This window comes from Salvelinus sp. IW2-2015, linkage group LG14 (genome assembly GCF_002910315.2).
Source record: "Salvelinus sp. IW2-2015 linkage group LG14, ASM291031v2, whole genome shotgun sequence".
Classification (NCBI taxonomy): Eukaryota; Metazoa; Chordata; class Actinopteri; order Salmoniformes; family Salmonidae; genus Salvelinus; species Salvelinus sp. IW2-2015.
In genome coordinates this window covers 23,924,428-23,948,581 of record NC_036854.1, presented here as the reverse complement: position 1 = coordinate 23,948,581, position 24,154 = coordinate 23,924,428, and the positions used below count along the sequence as shown (strand labels likewise).

Below are 24,154 nucleotides of genomic sequence, written 5' to 3'. Positions count from 1 at the left end.
TCAATAATATATATATTATATCATACATGTTACACAACACACATATATATTATATATATATATATAAATTTATTTATATGTGTGTTATATAATATATATAAATTGTATTATAATGTGTGTGTATATATATATATATATATACAACATATAAACACACATATTATATATATATATATATATATATATATATTTTTTTATTATATTATATATTATATAATATATATATATATTTATATATAAATATTTATTTATAATATATATATATATTATATATATTTATATTACATATTTATATATATTATACATATATATTGTAATGAAAGAAATACAAACTGAAATAAATCATTCTCTGACATTTCACATTCTTAAAATGAAGTGGTGAACCTAACTGACCAGAGACAGGGAATTTTTCTACGATAAAACTTCAGGATTGTGAAAAACCGAGTTTAAATGTATTTGGCTAAGGTGTATGTAAACTTCCGACTTCAACTGTTGAAGCTTTTATTTCTTTCATCACATTCCCAGTTGGTCAGAAGTTTACATACACTCAATTAGTATTTGGTACCATTGCCTATAAATTGTTTAACTTGGGTCAACCATTTCAGGTAGCCTTCCACAACCGTCCCACAATAAGTTAGGAGAAATAGGCCAAAATTCACCCGACAGAGCTGGTGTATATGTGTCAGGTTTGTAGGCCTCCTTGCTCGCACACGCTTTTTTCAGTTCTGCCACAAATTTTCTATAGGATTGAGGTCAGGGCTTTGTGATGGCCACTCCAATACCTTGACTTTGTTGTCCTCAGCCATTTTGCCACAACTTTGGACGTATGCTTGGGTCATTGTCCATTTGGAAGACCCATTTGCGACCAAGCTTTAACTTCCTGACTGATGTCTTGAGATGTTGCTTCAATATATCCACATACACACACACGTTTTATTAAAACTGTTATGACGATTGTATTTTCATGACGGTCTTCATCCATAATTGGCGACTACATGGTTATGCAAAAATCGTCACAGCCATCAGCACTCGAGAATGCTCCAGACAGACAAGTCAACCTATCCCTCACAAGAAAGCGTCAGTCAGTCCCCTTGGCTCCGACAGCTAAGGATGTGTTGATCAGTGGTGTAGTGGAGGGTAAACGCAAAGTAAAACGCAGTTTACCCAATTTTTTTGTTGTTGCTACAGTTTACCCACTTTTTGCAGGAAAAATGCATTGAAAGTATTGGGAGCGTTACTTTTTTTCATTGCAACCGCTGATCAGAGTTTACCCACCTATTTTTTTTTACCACCAAGTCACTGGTGCTGATGATAACCTATCCATGTGTGTAATGAGCAGTACCCTTGGAAGAGCTTGTGTAATGAGCAGTGCCCTTGGAAGAGCTTGTGTAATGAGCAGTACCCTTGGAAGAGCTTTGTGTAATGAGCATGCCCTTGGAAGAGCTTTGTGTAATGAGCAGTACCCTTGGAAGAGCTTGTGTAATGAGCATGCCCTTGGAAGAGCTTGTGTGTGTAATGAAGCAGTGCCCTTGGAAGAGCTTGTGTAATGAGCAGTGCCCTTGGAAGAGCTTGTGTAATGAGCAGTACCCTTGAAGAGCTTGTGTAATGAAGCAGTGCCCTTGGAAGAGCTTGTGGTAATGAGCAGTAACCCTGGAAGAGCTTGTGTAATGAGCAGTACCCTTGGAAGAGCTTGTGTAATGAGCAGTGCCCTTGGAAGAGCTTGTGTAATGAGCAGTGCCCTTGGAAGAGCTGCTAAGTGAGTTATGGCACACCGTATCCGTTGAGCTGGTGTTCTAAATGCTGTGTGAGTCACTGTGAGGCTGTAGGAGGCTGCGAGCCATCTGAGTGTTCCAGAATGTCTACCTACTACAGGAAGAGACAGTGATACTCCATCCACCATGCGCCACAGTTTAACAGGATGCTTCCCCTTACACAGACACATTATATTACCCAGAAAATAAACTTACGCAACCAAGTCTTACTGGTACAGTCATAGGCATGCCCCGGCCTGTCAGCAAAATAATCAAACTCCATGTGCTCCATCTACCAGGCCTGTTAAAACAAACTGAAAAGGTAGTCTAGTTCGTGGTTGTTTTTTTTAGACCAGCCATTTTGGATTGGTGATAAACACCAACGTGAGGAAAACAACGGGAGGATTGGAAACATCTAGCCAGTCTTGGCTCGCGGCAAAACAAATCCCTCCAATTCATATGCTGATGAGTCTAACTGGCAGTGGAGATGTGCCTTGCCACGAGAAAAGATGCACAGTTCTAGCACTAAGTGGAAACATCCAACATTTGTTGTTTAATTAATAACTGCTCTACATTTGCTATCCCACACTACTCTGGAATGGGGAGATGATATTCACACGTCTATAAATCTATCATCACAATGTAATTTTTTCATCACCAAGTACTACCTCTACCATCAAATTCTAGTCTGTGAATAACAAGTGCAGAACCTGTTCTCTGTAACCTTAGAATAGCTACACATGCTAATGTGGCTGCCTGTGGCAATGATACACACTAAATGTCAGGGAATGTAGGCCTGATCTTTCAAGATAGCAATTTCAGACAGAAAACCCCATAAAAAGACGACGCCTGGGCTGAGAAAAACACCTCTAATCGTGTGACAACTGATGTGTCCTCTCCTTCAGTGTCGAACTAAGCATGTAACTGTTGACAGTCATTGATCTAAAACAATTACTCTGTCTGACACACCTCTCAAATGTGATATATCAAGATCAATTAATAAACTCAAAAGAAACTACTTAGGCCCCTCACATCTACAGAGTAAAGCAGTGGATGCCAGAGACGGTAGTTTAAGGTGGTACAAAAAAGAGACAGCCAGAGGTTTCCTGAATCCTAATGATCGCAAGGAGTGCTGATCTGAAGGAGTGCTGGCAACTGACTGGGGGCGTGCGGGTCGTCCTTCACTGTCTGGTCTGGCAGCGTGGCTAGCGGTGAGGGTTATGACAAGGGCAAAGGGATGAGCGAGGTGATTAAGAGGTCTGGGTAATCTTTGTGTCTCACTGCAGCTGAAGGTGTGTGACGGCTTTAGGGAGAGCTGCCTCTCTCCCAGGTTGCTCAGAGTATAGCACGAAACAAAGTTATATGTTAAGGCCCTTTCATTTCACATCTCTAAGAATGACAGCTGCTCCTATTCAAGAACTACTTCCTAATCTTTAGGTTGAAAAACTTGGGTGAATCAGTCCTTTTTCTTTCTAAGAACAATGGCAATCGTTCAAGCCCGGATTAAAATTGCATGTCATGTTTTCAATTACCACTTTCTCTACTTTTTAGTGGCATTCTTAGCAGGATAAAGGTTCCTCCACATCCTATCAAATCTCTCAATCTTGCGTAATCAAACTCATATGCCAGGGACAGTGTGCTTATTTGTTTCACAGAAGTCAAGCAGGACTGGGTGCTGTTGTAGTGTTTTCTGTTATACCATTTTCACAAAATCGTACCGAAACGAACCGCTGTGTCCTGGTTTGGATATTTTCTACACATTGCCCTTTTCCAGCAACTACGGAGGATGAGTAAATAGTCCAGCACCGTACAGCTAGTCCTGGCACAGCTCTGATAAACAGTGTGAAAAGGGATTTTGTGTAAAGACCCCACTCACCATATTAGAGATCTCTGGATAGGCCGTCTCTACCAGGACACCCCTGTTGGTGGAGACATAGTCCACCAGCTCGTTGAGCGTGGCCCGCTTAATCTCCTTGCTCTTCAGGTCGGTGACCGAGTCCATGAAGTCAAACAACATGCAGCACTGCTGGAGCTTCTGGGTGAACAGCTCCTGCTGCTCCGTGGAGGGCGCATCTGGAATCAGAAATGAGATGGAAACAACATTTACATTTAGGGATGTAACAATTCACCGATATGCATCGGTTCCCGGTTCAAATGTTGAAGATATGAGTGCATCGGTCCGCGGTGCCCCAAACCGATCCAAATGTAGCACACATTGGTCAGAAAATCTGGTCAAACGTTACGAATCGGCTCTTCACATAAAAAAAAAAAAAACACCTCTAATCTTGTGACAACTGATGTGTCCTCTCCTTCAGTGTCGAACTAAGCATGTAACTGTTGACAGTCATTGATATAAAAGTAATTTTGCATGCAAGAACAACCCCAGGCAATATCAAACTAGTCAAACTTAACTGTGCGCAGCTTTGTGTGCTGACCCAAGAGAGGTCTATTCCCAATATTGCATATCTGTGCAGTAATATCAGCCTTCAAATGCTTGTAAAATGGCTTGGAAAATATTAGGTATTATTAGTTGAGTGACAATGTTGTTTTACAGAATAAAAGTAAGCTACAAGAGACAACACTCATCTGGCTATACCTGCTGAGCTTACAATATAAGTTAGTCTTAAGTACAGTGCATTTGGAAAGTATTCAGACCCCTTGACTTTCCACATTTTGTTACGTTACAGCCTTATTCTAAAATGTATTAAAGATTTTTCCTCCCCCTCAAACAGTACCCCATAATGACAAAGCAAAAAAACAAAGTTTTAGCAAATTTATAAAATAAAAAAAACAGAAATACCTTATTTAAATAAGTATTCAGACCCTTTGCTATGAGACTCAATTGAGCTCAGGTGCATCCTGTTTCCATTGATCATCCTTGAGATGTTTCTACAACTTGGGAGTCCACCTGTGGTAAGTTCAATTGACTGGACCTGATTTGGAAAGGCACACAACTGTCTATATAAGGTCCCACAGTGGACAGTGCACGTCAGAGCAAAAACCAAGCCATGAGGTTGAAGAAATTGTCCATAGAGCTCCGAGACAGGATTGTGTTGAGGCACARATCTGGAGGCTACCAAAAACATTTCTGCAGCATTGAAGGTCCCCAWGAACACAGTGGCCTCCATCACTCTTAAATGGAAGAAGTTTGGAACCACCAATACTCTTCTTAGAGCTGGCCGCCCTGCACATCTGAGCAAATCGGGGGCGAAGTGCCTTGGCCAGGGAGGTGACCATGAACCCAATCAATAGCCACTCTGACAGAGCTCCAGCTTTCATCTGTGAAGATGGTAGAACCTTCCAGAAGTACAACCATCTATGTAGCACTCTACCAATCAGGCGTTTATGGTAGAGTGGCCAGACGGAAGCCACTCCTCAGTAAAAGGCACCTGACAGCCCGTTTGGAGCTTGCCAAAAAGGCACCTTAGGATTCTCAGAACACGAAAACAAGATTCTCTGGTCTGATGAAACCAAGATTGAACACTTTGGCCTTAATGCCAAGCGTAACGTCTGGAGGAAATCTGGCACCATACCTACGGTGAAGCATGGTGGTGGCAGCATCATACTGAGGGGATATTTTTTGGCGGCAGGGACTGGGAGACTAGTCAGGATTGAGGGAAGGTGAACGGAGCAAAGTACAGAGAGATCCTTGATGAAAACCTACTCCAGAGCACTCAGGACCTCAGACTGGGATAAAGGTTCACCTTACAACAGGTCAACAACAATTCCCACACAGCCAAGACAATGCAGGAGTGGCTTCGAGACAAGTCTCAATGTTCTTGAGTGGTCCAGCCAGAGCCCAGACTTGAACACGATCGAACATCTCTGGAGAGACCTGAAAATAGCTGTGCAGCGATGCTCCCCATCCAAACTGACAGAGCTTGAGAAGATCTGCAGAGAAGAAAGGGAGAAACTCCCCAAACACAGGTGTGCCAAGCTTGTAGCGTCATACCCAAGAAGACTCAAGGATGTAATCGCTGCCAAAGGTGCTTCAACAAAGTAGAGTAAAGGRTCAGAATACTTACGTAAATGTCTAAAAMCCTTTTTTTTGCTTTGTCATTATGGGTTAAGTGTGTAGATTGGTGAGGGGGGGGGGGGACGATACATTTTAGAATAAAGCTGTAACTTAACAAAATGTTGACAAGTCAAGGTGTCTGAAAACTTTCCGAATGCATTGTACATAGAGTAGCCAGCCAAATAGAAAAAGTAGCCAGCAAGGGAGTTCCGGGCTGGGGGGGGTCCAGGGGGCATGCCCCCCATGAATTTATTTTTATTTTTGTGGCCTCTGTTACATTCGAATGCATTCACTCCATCCAAAATACACACCAAAATTATTGAATACTTTAATGACTTTACCTCAAGGATTGGTCAAATGAGTTAAGGTATTGAGTAGAAAGACAAGACTTCGCAATTAAAATTACTTAAAATGTATGAATTCAGTGCTAATTGTTTTGGATATCATCTAAGCCTCAGAAAATAGTCCTGATCATATAGGCTAAGTAAAATAACCGTTTTAAACATTAATCCTGTCTTCTCTTGAGATTCAAGTCATATTTACAGTTTTACTGCAATATATAAAATACCACAATGATGTTTGTTCTTCAAATTATGTATTTTATTGGCTTTGCTGCTGTGGGTAAGGAAACCTGTGTGTAATTATTTTATTTTGGTGAACTATCCCTTTAACAGTTTGGCCTGTCAATAACTGTGGGTGGGATTGTCAGGGGAGTGGGCAAGATGTTTGTGAGTCAGAGTTGGTAGGGTTTCAGACCTGTCAATCAATCACTGTGAGTGGGACTTTGAGGGAAGGCGGTAGATTAGTAACCTAGTCAGAAAAACTAACCTAGTCTACTCTTTCAATTTAATTTATTGTGGAAGAAACCTAAGAAAAAAGGTTGCCTTATGTCAAGTAAACATGGATTCCCTGTTGATCAGTATAGAATTGCAGGAATTTGCAGGACACCCAGACGCCCAACAAGGTTGTATAAAAGTGGGGGAGCACCCATGAATAGACATACAAGTATGATTGAAGAATGAAACACAGAAAGCAGCAGCTGACTACTCCATTGTCAATAGTTCAATGAAATCAGTAGGCCTATATCAATGTCTTTAATAATACCATATTCACATTATAGTGCCTTCAGAAAGTATTAACACCCATTGATTTAAAAAGTGGGAATAAAATGGATTTGTAATTTTTTTGTCAAAAATCTACACAAAATACTCTGATGTCAAACATTGATGAAAAATACAAATATACTTAACAAAAATAAACACAAGACGCAACAATTTCAAAAGATTTTACTGAGTTACAATTCATATATGGAAATCAGTCAATTGAAATGCATTAGGCCCTAATCTATGGATTTCACATGACTSGGAATACAGATATCCATACGTAATAAAAAAAAATTGAAATGGGCTTCAGGAACTCGTCACAGTATTTTTGTGCATTCAATAATTATCAATAAAATGCAATTGTGTTCTTTGTCCGTAGCTTATGCCTGCCCATATCACAAACCCACCGCCACCATGGGGCACTCAGTTCACAACGTTGGCATCACCAAACCGTTCGCCCACGGTTGGATGTACTGCCAAATTCTTTAAAACGATGGAGGTGGCTTATAATAGAAATTAACATTAAATTCATTGGCAACTGCTCCGGTGGACATTCCTGCAGTCAGCATGCCAATTGAACGATCTCTCAAAACTTGAGACATCTGTGGCATTGTGTTGTGTGACAAAACTGCACATTTTAGAGTGGCCTTATATTGTCTACAGCACAATGTGCACATGTGTAACGATCATGTTGTTTAATCAGCTTCTTGATATGCCACACATGTCAGGTGGATGGATTAATTTGTACACAAAATTGAAGAGAAATAAGCTTTTTGTGAGTATGGAACATTTCTGGGATCTTTTATTTCAGCATGGGACCAACACCTTACATGTTGCGTTTATATTTTCGTTCAGAGTATGTTAATTACATAAGTATTCAACCCCCTGAGTCAATACATGTTAGAATAACCTTTAACAGCGATTACAGCTGTGAGTCTTTCTGGGTAGGTCTCTAAGAGCATCCCAGATCTGGAGTGTACAACATTTGCCCATTATTCTTTTCAACATTCTTTAAGCTCTGTCAGCTAGTATATACCTACTATTCAAGATGGCAGCAAGAATGTACTTCTCTGATCAGAGTTTGTAGCTGAAAACTGGATTATTTAGGTTTGTTTCATCTGGCTGTGAACACATCAGAGAACAGTGCAATATTGCAAGGAGACATACAAAACAGGTCTGCTGAAGGTTGAGGCCTACTTGGATATACCTGGGCACACCACTTTATAGGTCCTAGTGCTGGCTGGTTTGTGGTTGGGTTCTGGCTTGCTGCCTATAACCAAAGATGTTATTAACTAACCCAAGCTGACTATAGCCTGTCGTTTCCAATGGGAGAAAATAAATCATAGTGGGCAGAACAAGCAAGGAGGTGGGCAGAGCCAAGAACGAGCTAGCGAGAGCCTACTTGCACGTTCTAGCAGGTATTTGCATATTTCTGTAAGGGAACGCCTACACTAGGAAGTGCACGTATGCAATAACTAAATTCACCCTTGCACTCCTTCTAAACAACGCAATATTTAGAAACCTTGGCATAGGATAAAGTCTACGAAACTAAGTCCACTGTTCGTAATGGATTTTAGTTTTGGAAACTGTATTAAGATAAAATGTTTCATTGATGAGAACATTTGCAGAATGTCGGCCAAAATCCATCTCGCTCCATCTTCTCCCACTGCCGGCCACTGGGCTTCCTCTAACCACCATATCTGGTAGTGAGTGGAAACGCCAACCAGATGCTTCACATTTACACATCCGGTAAAATATCGGTTTCATTGCTCTATTTGTGCTATAACTGCGGCGATCCCACAAACTGTGCGATTCAATCTAACTATCACACTGTGTGGACTGATTGAGTTTAAGCCAATTCCTCGCCAACCTGTTGTATTTGTGTGGATTTTAACTGACTTTTTCCAAAAGGGCGTTTACCAGAGTAAGCAAATTGAGACAGTGGGACCTATCCAGGATACGCTGCAATAAGACCTTTGTCCTTTTTTACTCCTCAGCCTGGCCGTAGTGCCACTGCCTCGCCACCGTGTCGCCACTCTTCGACTGACCGGCCAGGACTTCCCAGTAGAGACCCCTTCCTAATGAAGTCACCTTTCCCTCATATACACWATTCCATGTCTCGGCATAAAAAATCTTATTTAACCGGTCTCGTCCCCTTCATCTACACTGATTGAAGTGGATTTAAGAAGTGACATCAATAAGGGATCATACTCTAGCTTTCACCTGGTCAGTCTGTTATGGAAAGGGCAAGTGTTCTTAATGTTTTGTACACAGTGTATATGTTCCTGTATGACTCAGTTGGTCGTTGTTTTAAATTTGGGCAAWTTTTTTTTTTTTGCTCAGCAGTCTTATGGCTTTGGGGGTAGAAGCTGTTAAACCTTTTGGACCTAGACTTGGCGCTCCGGGTACTGCTTGCCGTGAGGTAGCACAGAGAACAGTCTATGACTTGGGTGCCAGGAGTCTTTTMCACATTTTTTTGGCCTTCCTCTGACACCGCCTATTACATAGGTCCTGGATGGCAGGAAGCTTGACCACAGCGATGTACTGGGTCGTACGCCCAACCCTCCGCAGCGCCTCGGATGCCGAGCAGTTGCTCTCGATGGTGCAGCTGGAGAACTTGATGATCTGGGGACCCATGACAAATCTTTTCAGTCTCCTAAGGGGGAAAAGGTATTGTCGTACCCTCTTCCCGACTGTCTTGGTGTGTTTGGACCATGATTGTTTGTTGGTGATGTGGACGCCAAAGGAACTTGAAACTCTCAACCCGCTCCACTACAGCCCTGACGATGTGAATGGGGGCGCTTCGACCCTCCTTTATAGCTCTGTCTGGACAGAGGCCTCTCTTCCTCGGTGCACACTGTCACTGTGTCCGTTTCCATCTTGTCCAGCTGTGTAGATAACATTTCACGTAAACCCTGTTTCTTGTCTGCATCAAAGTAGCGGTCCTTGTACATAGCATCAAGCATGGTGGCGACACAGTAAAGAGAGAATGCCACCGAATCGCTTGTTCACAGCCTGTGTCGGCAGTTTTGTTGAGCAGGCATTTCAATGTCATGACAGAGGGTATCACGTTTTCTGCAGGCGCAGTTGATGAGCTTATTTCTCGAGTCAGTCAGAGCTAGCTATTGTGTTCATGTTTCCAAGTTTCAAACATGTTCTCAAATGCCATTGAAATGGCAGCAGTGGTACGACAACCAGCACATTCATCAGCATGCAATACGACTTTCCTCAGTACGAAATCCTCGACGACCCACTGCGCTGTCAGATTCAGCATGCTCATGTGGCTGATATTGCTGGTCCAAATGTCAGTCGTGAAGCTAATAGCAGTGACGCTATTACTGTGTAACTCCGGTAAGGCAACATCTGAAAAATAGCGCACTTGGTAGTGTGTACCGGTGCTCGGCCAGTCGGCGAAAGCCAACATCACCCACGACAGAGAACGATTGATTTTCAAGGGCAATGAATTCCATTATCATGGCGTCGCCTTTGAGTTGTGGGCTAGGTTAGGAATGCTGTGTTGCACGTGTAGTGCAACATTTTACGTGGTGCCACGGGGGTATTTGTCTGTAATAAAGTCCTTTTGTGAGTAAAAACTCATTATGATTGGCTGAGCCTGGCTCCCAAGTGGGTGAGCAATGCCCACCCATGACTGCGCCCCTTCAGTCACAGTCATGTGAAATCCATAGATTATGGACTTATATATTTAAATTGACTGATTTCCTTCTATGCACTGTAACTCAGTAAAATGTTTGAAATTGTAGCATGTTGCGTTTATATTTTTGTTCAGTATAGTTTATCAACATTATAAGCACAGCAATGTGCACAAGGCAGTAGGCTACGCATAAATGTTTTTTTTCCCATAATGCAATTAGCGGGGAACACCGTTGTYGAAAGGGCATCGCACATGCAAGCAGTTTCATGTGATTTCCCTTCGAAATTTAGAAAGAGAGGAGATCTAATAGACTACTTTGAAGCAAGGTAAGAAATGTCTCATATGTATTAAACGTTCAGGTGCCTCCAGCTCATTGCAAAGTGATGTGTGATGCGCTGATGAAGCCTGCCGTCCGTTTCCTTTTGAGATGCTGCAGGAGCAGCAGCTCTCACGCTGTCTGACAGAGTTTCCGCTCAAAGGCTCTGTATCTGTACGCATGTGATAACACATAACTTGCGTTTCCTTCAATGAGAATAGGCTAAAAAGCATTATTTCGCAATGGGATTTTTTCTTCTCCCCAACAATTGCCCGGCACCAATTTTATTTATCAGCTTTTTAAAACAATTCAGACCAAAAGCCAGCTATTACTGGCAAATAGAAACCCTGACAGGCGTCTTTCCTAACTGAGTTAAATGGCTTTTATAAAAGAGAAAACTCAGCATGGATCAACAACATTGTAGTTACTCCACAATACTAACCGAATTGACAGAGTGAAAAGGAAGCCTGACCAGAATAAAAATCTTCCAAAACATACATCCTATGTGCAACGTACTGCAAAAAATGTGGCAAAGCAATTACATTTTGTCCTGAATACAAAGTGTTATGTTTGGGGCAAATCCAATACAACACATTACTGAGTACCACACTCCATACTTTCAAGCATAGTGGTGGCTGCATCACGTTATGGGTATGCTTCTAATCGTTAAGGACTGGGGAGTTTTTCTGGATAAAAAAAGAAAACGGAATGGAGCTAAGCACAGGCAAAATCCTAGAAGATTTCAGCAGGACAAAAACCTAAAACACAAGGCCAAATCTACACTGGAGTTGCTTACCAAGAAGACAATGAATGTTCCCGAGTGGCCAAGTTACAGTTTTGTCTTAAATCTGCTTGAAAATCTATGGCAAGAACTGAAAATGGTTCTCTAACAATGATTAACAACCAATTTGACAGAACTTGAAGAATTTTTAAAATAATAAATGGCCAAATGTTGCGCAATCCATGTGTGGAAATCTTAGACTTACCCAGAAAGACTCACTGCCAAAGATGTTTAAGGTGTTGACTCAGCGGGTTGAATACTTATCAAGATAATGTTTAAATTTTTCATAAATGTTTTACAAATGTTAGAATTTTTCTTCCACTTTGTCAATAGAGTATGTTGTGTAGATCGTTGACAAAGAAATGGCAATTAAACCCATTTTAATCCAACTTTGTAACAACAAAATGTGGAAAAAGTCATGGGGTGTAAATACTTTGTGAATGTACTGTTTATCATTCACTCACACACAGAGAGAGAAAGAGAAGTCAACTCAGAGGCCCTGCCCATGAACGCCATCGGCAGCAGATTTTAATTTAGAATGGAAAATTAATGTGTTTATTTAACAAATGTTAGTGCATACAATTATATCGATTCGTTCCTCTAATAAACTGGAATCGCACCAAAATGTTTCAAACTAAAACGTATCGTTCCTGTATTGTATCGGAGCCAATGTACGTAGATGTGTACCAAATAGGCCTAGTCTTGAAAGGGAAAGTGGCACATCCCTATTTAGTGTACATTCTCATTTGGCTTAAAGCTAGAATCCTTAACTGAAACAAAGCAGCCTCCCTGCCTCGGTTTTGGTAAAAAGCTGAGCGACGGGCCTGGAGAAATGTAACCACTGAAAATTATAGACAGAGCTATGGATGCATGGATTAACCATCCATGACATCAACATTAGCGTTTTAACCATGTTTTGAGGCTATACAGTGTTTATTTACATTGTTTACCAACATTGGAGTAAAACAAGCTCATATTTCGCTTTCTGATGGGTTACGACAGTTGAACTAAGCTCATGGGGCATTTATAAGTTATAGTCTTCGAGAAGTCCAAAAATGTATGTGGCAACTAAGGATTCTAGCTTTAAACTATTGCATGGTAAAACTGTACAACCGTTAGGCTTGGATGGTATACCGTATATGGGGGTATTTGGAAATAGCCACAGGATGCTTCTTCAATACCGCCAACAATTGAAATTTGAATATTTGTAGCTACTTTTTAAGTAAATACCTGCAGGCAACTTGTGTAATACGTTAGGAGATAAACACTGCTTTCTTCATTTCACCTGTCACATAATTTTCATTATGAATCTTACTGGTGGTACCCAGTCACGTGGTGTTTGTTTACAAGCACACAACGACGAGAGACCAGAGCCTTGTGAGTCACTCGCTGCTATGCAGCACGCACCAGATGATCTAGTTACAGTATGGAATTCACAACTAAATGTTTGCCAGTTACAATTCGTATAACTGTCAAATGAACTGTCTAAAATGTGCTAAACGCTCTTCAGTTGTGCATTTGGTTTGCTAATTTAGTAGCTCGTTAGCTATCTAGCTAATTGGTTAGCTTCTTCCAAAATCAAATTTGCTTAGAAACAACAGAGAACCCCCTCCTGGATCAAGAGCCTTGCTGTCTAATATTTGTTGTGTGCGTGCAGCAAACAGTTAGCAGCTTTTGAGTTACTTATATAACTTTATGAGCTGGGATGTCTGTCCTGCAAATATTTTAGGTCAGAGACTGTATAAAAATGTTCGCAATGCAGTCTTTAGCATTGTCTATGGGATTTTACATGTACTTGTCAGCATTGCTAACCTTCGGATTACAGAGAATTAGTGGGGATAAAAAAAAAAAATGTTTTTTTTAAAAGCACCCCGTGTGTTCAGTGCCAGTATTACCAAATATCCCAGTACGGCACAAGGTCGATATAAAAGGTATGACAATCTGGATACTGCCCAAGCTTAACAACCATTGCATGGCATTGGTGTCAACAAAAGCTTGCCTGGTTAGTCGCCTAAACAAGATTACCTACAAATTGTGTAGTTAACTGCCAAGGCAGCCTAACTGAATGCAACTTGGAAAATACCCATCATGACTTAAGTAAAAAAAAAGGATACAAAATTAATAGGCAAATTGCTATGGTGGAAGTCGATACTGATTGAAACAAACTTAACAGTATACAGAGGCTTCAATCAACATCCTCAGTGCAAGGCCAAACAGACATTTGCTGAATGATGAAAAGTTTACAGGTATTGGCAAGGTCTTGATAAAAGTTCATACTGTGCTGCTGACGTGCATTGTGACAGGGAACAGAATAGTACACTGTGATAGAATAGTTGCAGTTGAGAGTTTAGCTAATGGAGGGGGAAAAATCCTAATGGAACCTTTTAGTAGGTTTCAGTAAAGTAAACACCTCGGATCATAATAGGCCTACTGCTTACACAGCCTGTGAAAACAGAGAAGTGAGGACTATAATTTACATTAAATACAAGCAAGGGACCAGAGATACAAATTTTAAATCACATCAAGTCAGTGTTGTTCCAATCGACAGGCTTTACATATACAACTCAATATACGTACTTTGGCCGTGCATAGGGCTGTGGCGGTCATGACATTTTGTCAGATGGTAATTGTCATGCAAATGACTGCCGGTCTCACCGAAACTGACCATTAATTAACATAAACATGTTGAGCGAGCCTTTGGAACACCTACATTTTAATAAGTCAAATAAATCCATGTAATATAGCCAACCCAATAAAATACATTTATTTAGTTGTAATCGGCCTCGAAAGCTGGGAATAACATAAGCTGCATGATAAAATTCTATATTGCTGACCTGGAAAAAGTCGTAAAAAAAGGCATGCGCTATGACCTTTGCGCTTCCAGTGGAGACAGAGCGATAATGCATTGCTGCTATGCTTGTGTAGCAAGAAAGTTAGCGCATATCTAATCAATGGAAAATGGAATACAAATGGCAGAATTAAAAGTGAACTCATCACTTTGTCCTYGTCTTTCAGATTTTTCAAATTCAAATCATGATGTTTTTAGAAAGTGATGAGGGACAATAGAGAGCTGAGTAGCAGGCCACTAGTAAGGGCCATTAGCAAGTTTGGTAGGCTACCCATCAGCGCAGTTTTGGATTGGGATTTCAGCTCTCTATTTGACCGCGGTCATGACTCGTGACAACCGGTGTGGCGGTAATACAGTCCCCGCAATAGCCCTAGCCGTGCAGAGCCAAGAGACAGCTCAATCACTCTAGGCCTTTATCAGAACGTCATTTATGGATTAGACAGTGAGTGTGTGCAGGGTTATTAGAGCTGTCAAACCTGACTCTGGCCAGGCTATAAACAGCACTTTGGCAGACACCCAGAAACACAATGACAGAACAGTACAACGTAGGGCTAGCCTAGCCTAGCAGCAGTGCTATGTCTCTTAACTCATACCGGGAGGAAGCAGCCTTGATTTATGGCCACTTACAAACCCAACACCTAAAGGTTATGAGGTTGTGCAAACACAGACTCCTATGTAAACCGCATGTCATCTCAAATCAAGTGTATCAGCTACAGGAGGCATGTGAGTGGTGAATGATGGGGGTAGTACCCTCCCCCACCACCTGATCTGACAGACTGAACACCAATCTGAAACCAGGGCTACCCAAAGCTCGAACTCTTCCCAAGGAAGTACACTACATGGACAAAAGTATATGTGCTCGTCAAACATCTTATTCCAAAATCATGGGCATTAATATGGAGTTTATTCCCCCCTTTGCTGCTATAACAGCCTCCACTCTTCTGGGAAGGCTTTCCACTAGATGTTGGAACATTGCTGCGAGGACATGCTTCCATTCATCTACAAGAGCTTTAGCGAGGTCGGGCACTGATGCTGGGCGATTACGCCTGGCTCACAGTCGGCGTTCCAATTCAACCCAAAAGTGTTCGATGGGTTTGAGGCCAGGGCTTTGTGTTGGTCAGTCAAGCTGTTCCACACCGATCTTGACAAACCATTTCTGTATAAACCTCGCTTTGTGCATGGGGGCATTGTCATGCGGAAACAGGAAAGGGCCTTCCCCAAACTGTTGCCACAAAGCTGAAAGCACAGAATCGTCTAGAAAGTCATTGTATGCTGCGGCATTAAGATTTCCATTCACTGGAACTGAGGGGCCTAGCCCGAACCATAAAAAACAGCCCCAGACAATTATTCTTCTTCCTCCACCAAACTTTATAGCTGGCACTATGCATTCAGGCAGGTAGCGTTCTCCTGGCATCTGACAAACCCAGATTCGTCCGTCCGACTGCAGATGTCGAAGCGTGATTCTTCACTCCAGAGAGTCCAATGGTGGCGAGCTTTACACCACTCCACCATGGCATTGTGCATGGTAATCTTAGGCTTGTGTGCAGCTGCTCGGCCATGGAAGCCCATTTCATGAAGCTCCTAATGAACAGTTATTGTGCTGACGCTGCTTCCAGAAGCAGTTTGCAACGTGGTATTGAGTGTTGCAACCGAGGACAGACGATTTTTAAACGCTACGCGCTTCAGCACTTAGCATTCCGGTACTGTGAGCTTGTGTGGCCTACCAATTTGCAGCTGAGCCGTTGTTGCTCACTTTAGAATAAAAGCACTTATAGTTGACCGGGGCAGCTCTAGCAGTGCAAAAAACTTTGACAAACTGACTTGTTGGTAAGGCATCCTATGACGTTGCCAYGTTGAAAGTCACTGAGCTCTTCTGTACGGGCCATTCTACTGCCAATGTTTGTCTATGGAGATTGCATGGCTGTTTGCGCAATTTTATACACCCATCAGCAATGGCTGAAATAGCCGAATCCTCTAATTTGAAAGGCTGTCCACATACTTTTGTATGTGGATATGTTTGTGGTTGTTCTAGTTCTAGATTCGGAGATGTCCATACGTTGTGTTTCAAAGCAATGCTGTAGTAGAGTAATGAATAGTGACAGTGCCACGTTGAGAACATGCTCAACTCATTCAGGCCTGTTAGTGACGGGCTGGCTGAACCACATAGCACTCCCGATGTTGTTGTGGATGATGGGCTCGATCAGAGCGAGCGAGAAAGAGGCAGACACTACTGAACATGATGCCTGCCATAACGGAAACAGCCCTTAGTCTGGAAAGTCTTCCTTTTTCCACCCCAGGCAAAATCTCTCTTTCAGATGGCTATTAAGCTATCATTACATTTTCCTTACATGCTGAAATGTGCTTGTATCAAAACTGAAGTGCACAAAGGAAAATCACTTGTGACAACTGACCCCTGGATATTGTATTACCTATAATTCCATGTCAAACTTGAGTTCATATAAAACAATCCCTTTAGTTGACAGAAACATGAGGGTTGGCAATTTACTTTTACCAAAACTGGTTAGGCAACAAAGTCAACAAAGCAATCTCAGGCACTAACAAAGAAAAAATAATAGCTAGGTCTAGGCCTATAGCTTCTCTCTATGACCAAAATCTAACAGGTGAGTGTCTTGTTTTAACTCAAAATAGCATTGTGTTCACTGTTGAAACTGTTCTGTTCATTTTTTAAAAAGGGAAGCCTGAAAACAGGCACATACTACCATAACATGGACTTGTGTACAAGGCATTGCCAAATCCACTTTACCAACGGCTCGTTAAAACATGAACTATGCTGGCTGCAGTCATGCACAAGACTCCATCAACAGAGCATTTTCCTTTCATTTATGATGCTCACACAGGAGACATGAAATCCTTGATCCTCCTGTCCACAAGGGAAAGTCTTGATTTCATGACTGACTTCCAATTGTATATTTCTCTAATACTGCAGAAAGACATCAAGGGTGGGCTATTTTTGTATTAAAAACAACCTGGAGAATGTCAAGACACAGGCAAACACTTTATTTTTCTTCCAAATAGTACAAGCATTAGGGTCTAAATCTGAAAAGCATCCTTTTCTATAAACCCACTTCCACCATGTGTCTTCATGTTCCTCAATTAGCGTGTCCTTACTGTGAAGGCCTAGATGAATTCTCATGTACGTTACAAAGGACAAGCTGTTCCTAGATGCGCACCTCGCGCCCCGGATCTGTGCTCTGCACTGTCCATTTTCTTCTCAGCTCRGTCTGTACTGTACACAGCAAATGTGGCAAAGTGTTTCACGCAGGGCACACACAGCTGGCATGTGACTAACTGAAACCCTCACACCGCCAATTCACCAAGACGTTTTATAGTATAGTGCCGATGAATGCAGTTGATTAATGTGTGTATGCTGTGTGTGTATATGTGTGCGTATATTAACACACACCTCGGGTTGGGTTAAATGCGGAAGACACATTTCAGTTGAAGGCATTCGGTTGTACAACTGACTAGGTATCCCCCTTTCATGTACATACTGTACACACTCTACTTTCACATGAAAACTCGAACACATACACACATTACATCCACTGCTGGAGGGTTAGAGTTGGTACAAGCGAGGAGGTTTACGATGATGCCACAGAGACAGCGAGATGGGGGCAGTTTCTCATTGAGAGGTGACACATTTCTGAATTATGTCACCCAAACAGACATGGCCTGAAACAGAGGCCGGGGCACAGAGGAAATGCACAGGCGGCAGCACCAAAACATTCCACAGGAATTCCTTCCGAGTTTCGCAACTAGTAAAAATGTGCCCGTTGGCGAGGAGGGACGGAGGTGTGACGCATCAGAACAGGGTTGGGCCGATTGGCTGTTGCTGTGCAGACAAAGGGAGGTGGGGCGCATCATTAGCAGGCTATCTGTAGGACTGCATTTGTTCCAGTTCAATCAAAATCCCTGGAGACAAACTTTAGCCGAATGCATGCTAACTACATGGACTCAGAATGTGGAGTCTGTTATATCTCGCTATGAGAGAAGCTCAGGAAAGGGGAGGCTCACTTGACATTAAGGCTATTACACAGTTGAGGCATTTTGGTTTGTTGTGCCTTGCTGAATGACTCCAAGGTCTTGTCACATCATCGACGGCAGGTAGCCTAGTGGTTAGAGCGTTGGGCCAGTAAGTCAGCACAATAACTGTTCATTAGGAGCTTCATGAAATGGGCTTCCATGGCCGAGCAGCTGCACACAAGCCTAAGATTACCATGCACAATGCCATGGTGGAGTGGTGTAAAGCTCGCCACCATTGGACTCTCTGGAGTGAAGAAATCTGTCGTTCTGCCACTGTTCCCTCCAGGTTCCCCCCATCATTGTAAATAAGAATTTGTTCTTAACTGACTTGCCCTGTTAAATAAAGGTTCAATAATTTTTTATTTTTTAAAAAGCCATAATTCTGTGCTTCAACACAGAGTGGCCCTGAGAGGATTGGGTTCTATACTCCAGAAGGTCCTGTCAGAAACCAAACTGGAACAGGCAGGCAAGCAAAGGCCTGTTCCAGAGTGGATTGGACCATCATGCATCAGGCGTGATTGTGTTGTGGGTTAGCGGGTCTTACATAAGAGCCATTCTCCTCCCTGTCTTTCTCTTTTCCTGCATAGCGGGGATCCTTATCCTGTGCTGCTGCTCACACCTCACATTCCTCCACTGTGAGCAATGGTAAGAGTCTGCTGCAAGTTGTTGTGAAGGGCCTGTCTGGGCTTCTTCGCTGCGGGGAGGGGAGCTTTGGATTCCAGCCTTTATGTGGTGGGTGGGGTAACTGCTGCTGACGTTGTCACCAGCACCCTGTAAGGGTTAGATGAAGGAGTGCATTCCCTGGCCAACACGTTGGGGAAACGAGAGCTAGTCGAATCCAAACCCCAGCCCCCCTAAGCACCTCTGGCATAGTGTGATCTAGGTGCACTTCGAGAGGTAGAGTTCCCTACTCCTCGGCTTCTCCTTGTGTATCTCTAGGTGTGTTCGACTTACTTCCTCTAGCTGCATTGTCCCACCTTGACATGGCCAACAGAGACTACACAGTAAAACATTGAAACAATTTGTTTTCCTATTCTTCTCTAACTTCGATTTTTCCCTCACTAGAACCAGGATTGTTTTTGACCACCCTATACAGTAGCTATGCTAGCTAGTCATCATCATTACCACTGTGCATGGAGCAAATAAATCATGTTATAGTAGGCCTAATTTAGCCTTTAAAATGAGAGAATGGTCCCCTTTCCTTTGTATATCTTTATGAGTGTTCTCTAACTTCATCTTCTGCACGTCTTACCTTGACAAGGCAAACAGAGAAACTCTCCAGTTAAACATTAAAACATGGTTTGTTTTCATTTCTCACTCCCTGTGATTTGTCTTAATTATTCAGAGTTTTTCATGACCAGACAATGAAAACTTTAGACCCTATAAAGTAGTTACAGTAGCTAGGCTAGCTAGTTATCGCCATAAGTACTGTGCCTTAGCAAATAAATCCTATCAAAGTAAATCTACACTAAATCAATTGTGCCAAGAGAACAGTGTACATTTTCACTGTAAGCTGTCTGAAGGAGACGCAGATTGACAACTGGGAAGGAGTCGTATCTAGCCTTCTGGAAGCAGCAGAGATGGCTGGGCCTGGGACATGGAGATACATCTCCCCATCAGAAGCTATTTTTGCCCTCTTGAAAAACTAAAAAGATATTGTTGCATATGTTCCCCGGGGGGCTTTACAAGAAAGAAAGGAACTATTCCAACTGGCATGACTAGGCTTATCACAGACAGCTAGGGATGAGAACGCTGGCATTTTGTCTTGGGGGTCCGGGGTCCCGGATAGTTATGTAGAAGGACTGAGAAGCTCAGATCTAGTGACTTTTCAAAAGGACATGTTATTCCAAAATGAATGAAAACAATTATCAAAAATATTATTTCCACCTCCAGAAATGAGCACAATAACATATTGGTAAAATGATTTGTAACTATTATTTTAACCAATTGGACCATGCATATAGCCTATGCATGGTCCATATTATCAGGTATGCTATTAGGAATAAGCATTATCACCTGTACCTCAACTGACACAGCATAGTGGCTTTCCATAAATAGGCTGAAGTATGGGATTGCCTATCTGCATTTACCCTGTTGGGCTAATCATTAGCTAGATCCCAAATGTGATCTTGTAGCTCCTTACATACATATAACCCATATACGGGTTCAAAAAAGCAGATTTAGACACTGATAAGTGGCGCAGTGGCTGTACAGTAACATGCTATACATGACATCAGAACTCAAGGTCTCCGCTTCATAGTGCAGTATTGGTTTTGTCTGACAATAGCTCTAAACTTGAACCCCGCTGGCGACTAGAAGTTTGCCCCATCCCCTCCCACTAATTGGGCAACTTTGGCAAATGTTTTGTGAGGGAAATGCGGTAAATAAAGAGGACTTAATGTATTTTGAAAGATGAGATGTTGAGGATTATTATAAATAGGGATGCACGATATGTCGGTGAAAATATCGGAATCAGCTGATATCAGCTTAAAATTGGGCCGATGTCTAGTTTAACGCCGATGTACAAAACCAATGTCAAAGCTGACGTGCTATATAACGTAGGTACATGCCGTAATGACGCCACGTAAAGTTTTGCGCTACACGTGCAACACAGCATTCCTAACCTAGCCCACAATGTCTGCTGTGTGGATCGAGCAGTCAACAAGTCCAGCAGTCATTTGAAAGAGTAAGAACATTTCAGCGAGACAACTAAAAAGGCAAAATCCATTAAAGCCAAGATAATGGAATTCATTGCCCTTGACAATCAACCGTTCTCTGTCGTGGGTGATGTTGGCTTTCGCCGACTGGACGAACACCGGTACACACTACCAAGTGCTCTATTTTTCAGATGTTGCCCTACCGGAGTTACACAGTAATTGCATCACTGCTATTAGCTTCACGACATACACGCTATGGAACGCCGTTTAGGTCTTTTTCATGTCCAAAAAGATACAGTAGCACTGTCAAAGCTGTACAAAAAGTCTGCAAACAAGCAAACACCGGCCACGAACGATGTGTTACAATACCGCATCGCTAATAAGGCATCATTTGTTCAACCGCAACTTCTGGGGTAGCTAGCTTTAGCTTGGTACATAAGCTAGCACAAATACAACCATCCTGAAAACAATGACCAGTAGAAACTGCAGTCATTTTCATTATTCTTTGCAATGATTTAGGAATCCTTGTGAGTAAGTATTAGCTAGGTAGCCACTTGTTTGTTCACCTATTGAAATTGAACTTCAGTTCATGAAAATAAATAGCTAGCCAGCTACTTAACCCTGTTGACTAACGTTATAAGCAGCCAGCTAGCAGTCATCTGGTTAGTGAGGCTCGACCGGACCGGGTTATGTGTTGTGAAGCTAGCCACAATAAGGATTAGGCACCATAGTGGAATTGGTGGTTTGCCTTCAAGATAAAAGTAAGTCATTGACAGTGATGGAAATTAATACAAATAGTAGAATTATGCCATACTTTTATTTTGAAGGCTAACTGCAAAGTCCACTATTGTGGCAAATCCTTATTGCGGCTAGCTTCAGATAGATGGGTCCGACCACCATTAATCAAATAAAGACTTATATGAATTAGGGTTATTTTAGATGACACCTAGCTATATAGTTAGCTTGCTAACTATAGCTACTGAAACAGATTGTTTGCATTCATAAGCTAGCTCACCTTTTTTTTAATGACCAGCACTGTAGGTGCGCGAGACAACTTTACCAGCATCATAGCATACGTATCGATGAATCATTGTGACATGAAACACATGTGATAGTGTAATCAATGTGTAATAACTACGTAAAAAAATGTATGAACGCGTTAAATTATTACGTGATGTGCAGTCATATTCGGGTCCTGATTGGTCAACAAGCTTATTTGACACGTCAAATAGTGTTATCTACTGGTCATTGTTTTATTTTTTGACACGCAAAGACCCAAACGCCGTTCCATAGAAATCCTGGTTGAGAATGAAACGACTGGTAATGGGGACATATGTAAATGCCAGMAAAATAACTTTTTGGTCATTTTGTGTGTGTGTGTGTGTAACCTTTATTTAACTAGGCAAGTCAGTTAAGAACAAATTCTTATTTACAATGACGGCCTACCCCGGTCAAACCCGGACGAAGCTGGGTTTTGACATACTCCCAATCACAGCCGGATGTGATACAGCCTGGATTTGAACCAGGGACTGTAGTTATGCCTCTTGCACTGCGATGCCATGCCTTAGACTGCTGCGTCCAAGTGTGTGTTATCTATTTAACTGTACTAGAATGCTTAAAAAGGCCGCTAAAATGTAAAAAAAAATGTTAAAGGAAAATATTGGATATCGGTATAGGCCAAAAATGTCATATCGGTGCATCACGAATAATAAATACTGCTTTTATGTCATACAAGCAAGCCAAACCCATTAATCCAAATGTGCACTTTACATTTCCATATCATAAAACTGATGTAATATACAGTGCCAACATTTAGGAAGACTATGCTTGATGTACAGTTACAAGATGACATCTGAAAGCGCTAGTGACTATTCTATGCGCACCAAAATTACAATATGCTTCTCTGAATTGCCTTGTGAAAGTCTAACATCATATTTTGTAACTTAGATAACCATGTTGGCAATAGAACATGCTTTCAAATGATGCCGACCTGACCAGATTGCATTTTACAATGGATCGTTTTTGGAATGTGTAAAGAACAGCAATTCTGTAAAGGCGGGGATGCAGGGCTGCATTCCAAAGAAAATAATTACAAGTCTGCTTGCTCTAGTTCTTCATCAGCTCAGCTAGGAGAGCTCAAATTTAGACCTTATAGTTGAAGACTCTTCTTTGAGTCATAAAAGCGCATTGAAATTACATGGGAACTGTGACCACTTTGGAAAGGTGTGAGACCACTTGGAGAAACTAGTTAGATATCTTACTCAAACCACTGTAATATTTTTGTCTTATGTTGTACCTACCCCATATTTCCTAGAAATATTATTATCATGTTACTGAATGTACACAGAGTATTTTCAGATTTCGTTATGGATAAATGACTGCAGCGGAAACACCGCCCAACCATCTTCCTCTCACAGCGGATAGACCGCCATAGGTTTTCCTTCAGGGGAAATGTCTACCTTGTTATTGTAGAGCAAAAAAGGGTAGCCTTAAATCGCATGCGATTAAAAGTAACATATTGCCTACAAGTTAGAATGATACTGTAATCTCGTTTTCAGATTAGCAATGAGCAATTGTAATGTCACCGACATTGGCAGTTTCCCTGCTGTATTTGAGAGTGAGTGGAAGAATGTCAAAGTAGAAGAATAAAAAATAAAAATAAAATATATATATATATATAATGTGTGTGTATATATCTTGAATGTATCAAAAATGAAACACTACTAAGTGAGCTCCAAAAGTGAAAATATTGTTGGTGTTTTGGCTATGTACACCATTTGAAATGATACAATGACTATGAAGGTTCAAGTGCAGACAGTCAGCTTTAATTTGACGGTATTTTCATCCATATCGGGTGAATCGCTTAGAAATTAAAGCACTTGTTGTAGATAGTTTCTCTCCCATGTGCTTAGCTCCATCCCATTTCTTTTCATCCTGAAAAACTCCCCAGTCGTTGCCGATGTCAAGCATACCCATAACATGATACA

At 41.7% G+C, this 24,154-nt stretch overlaps 1 protein-coding gene across 1 annotated transcript in view; it reads right to left on the bottom strand.

Annotated features, from left to right (window-relative positions):
• LOC111972729 (serine/threonine-protein phosphatase 2A 56 kDa regulatory subunit alpha isoform) overlaps positions 1-24,154 on the bottom strand; it is a 140,927-nt gene that overhangs the window by 78,280 nt on the left and 38,493 nt on the right. The window contains exon 2 of the mRNA XM_023999787.2: positions 3,628-3,824. Coding sequence (XP_023855555.1) covers positions 3,628-3,824 — 197 coding nt within the window. The remainder of the gene's footprint in view (positions 1-3,627; positions 3,825-24,154) is intronic.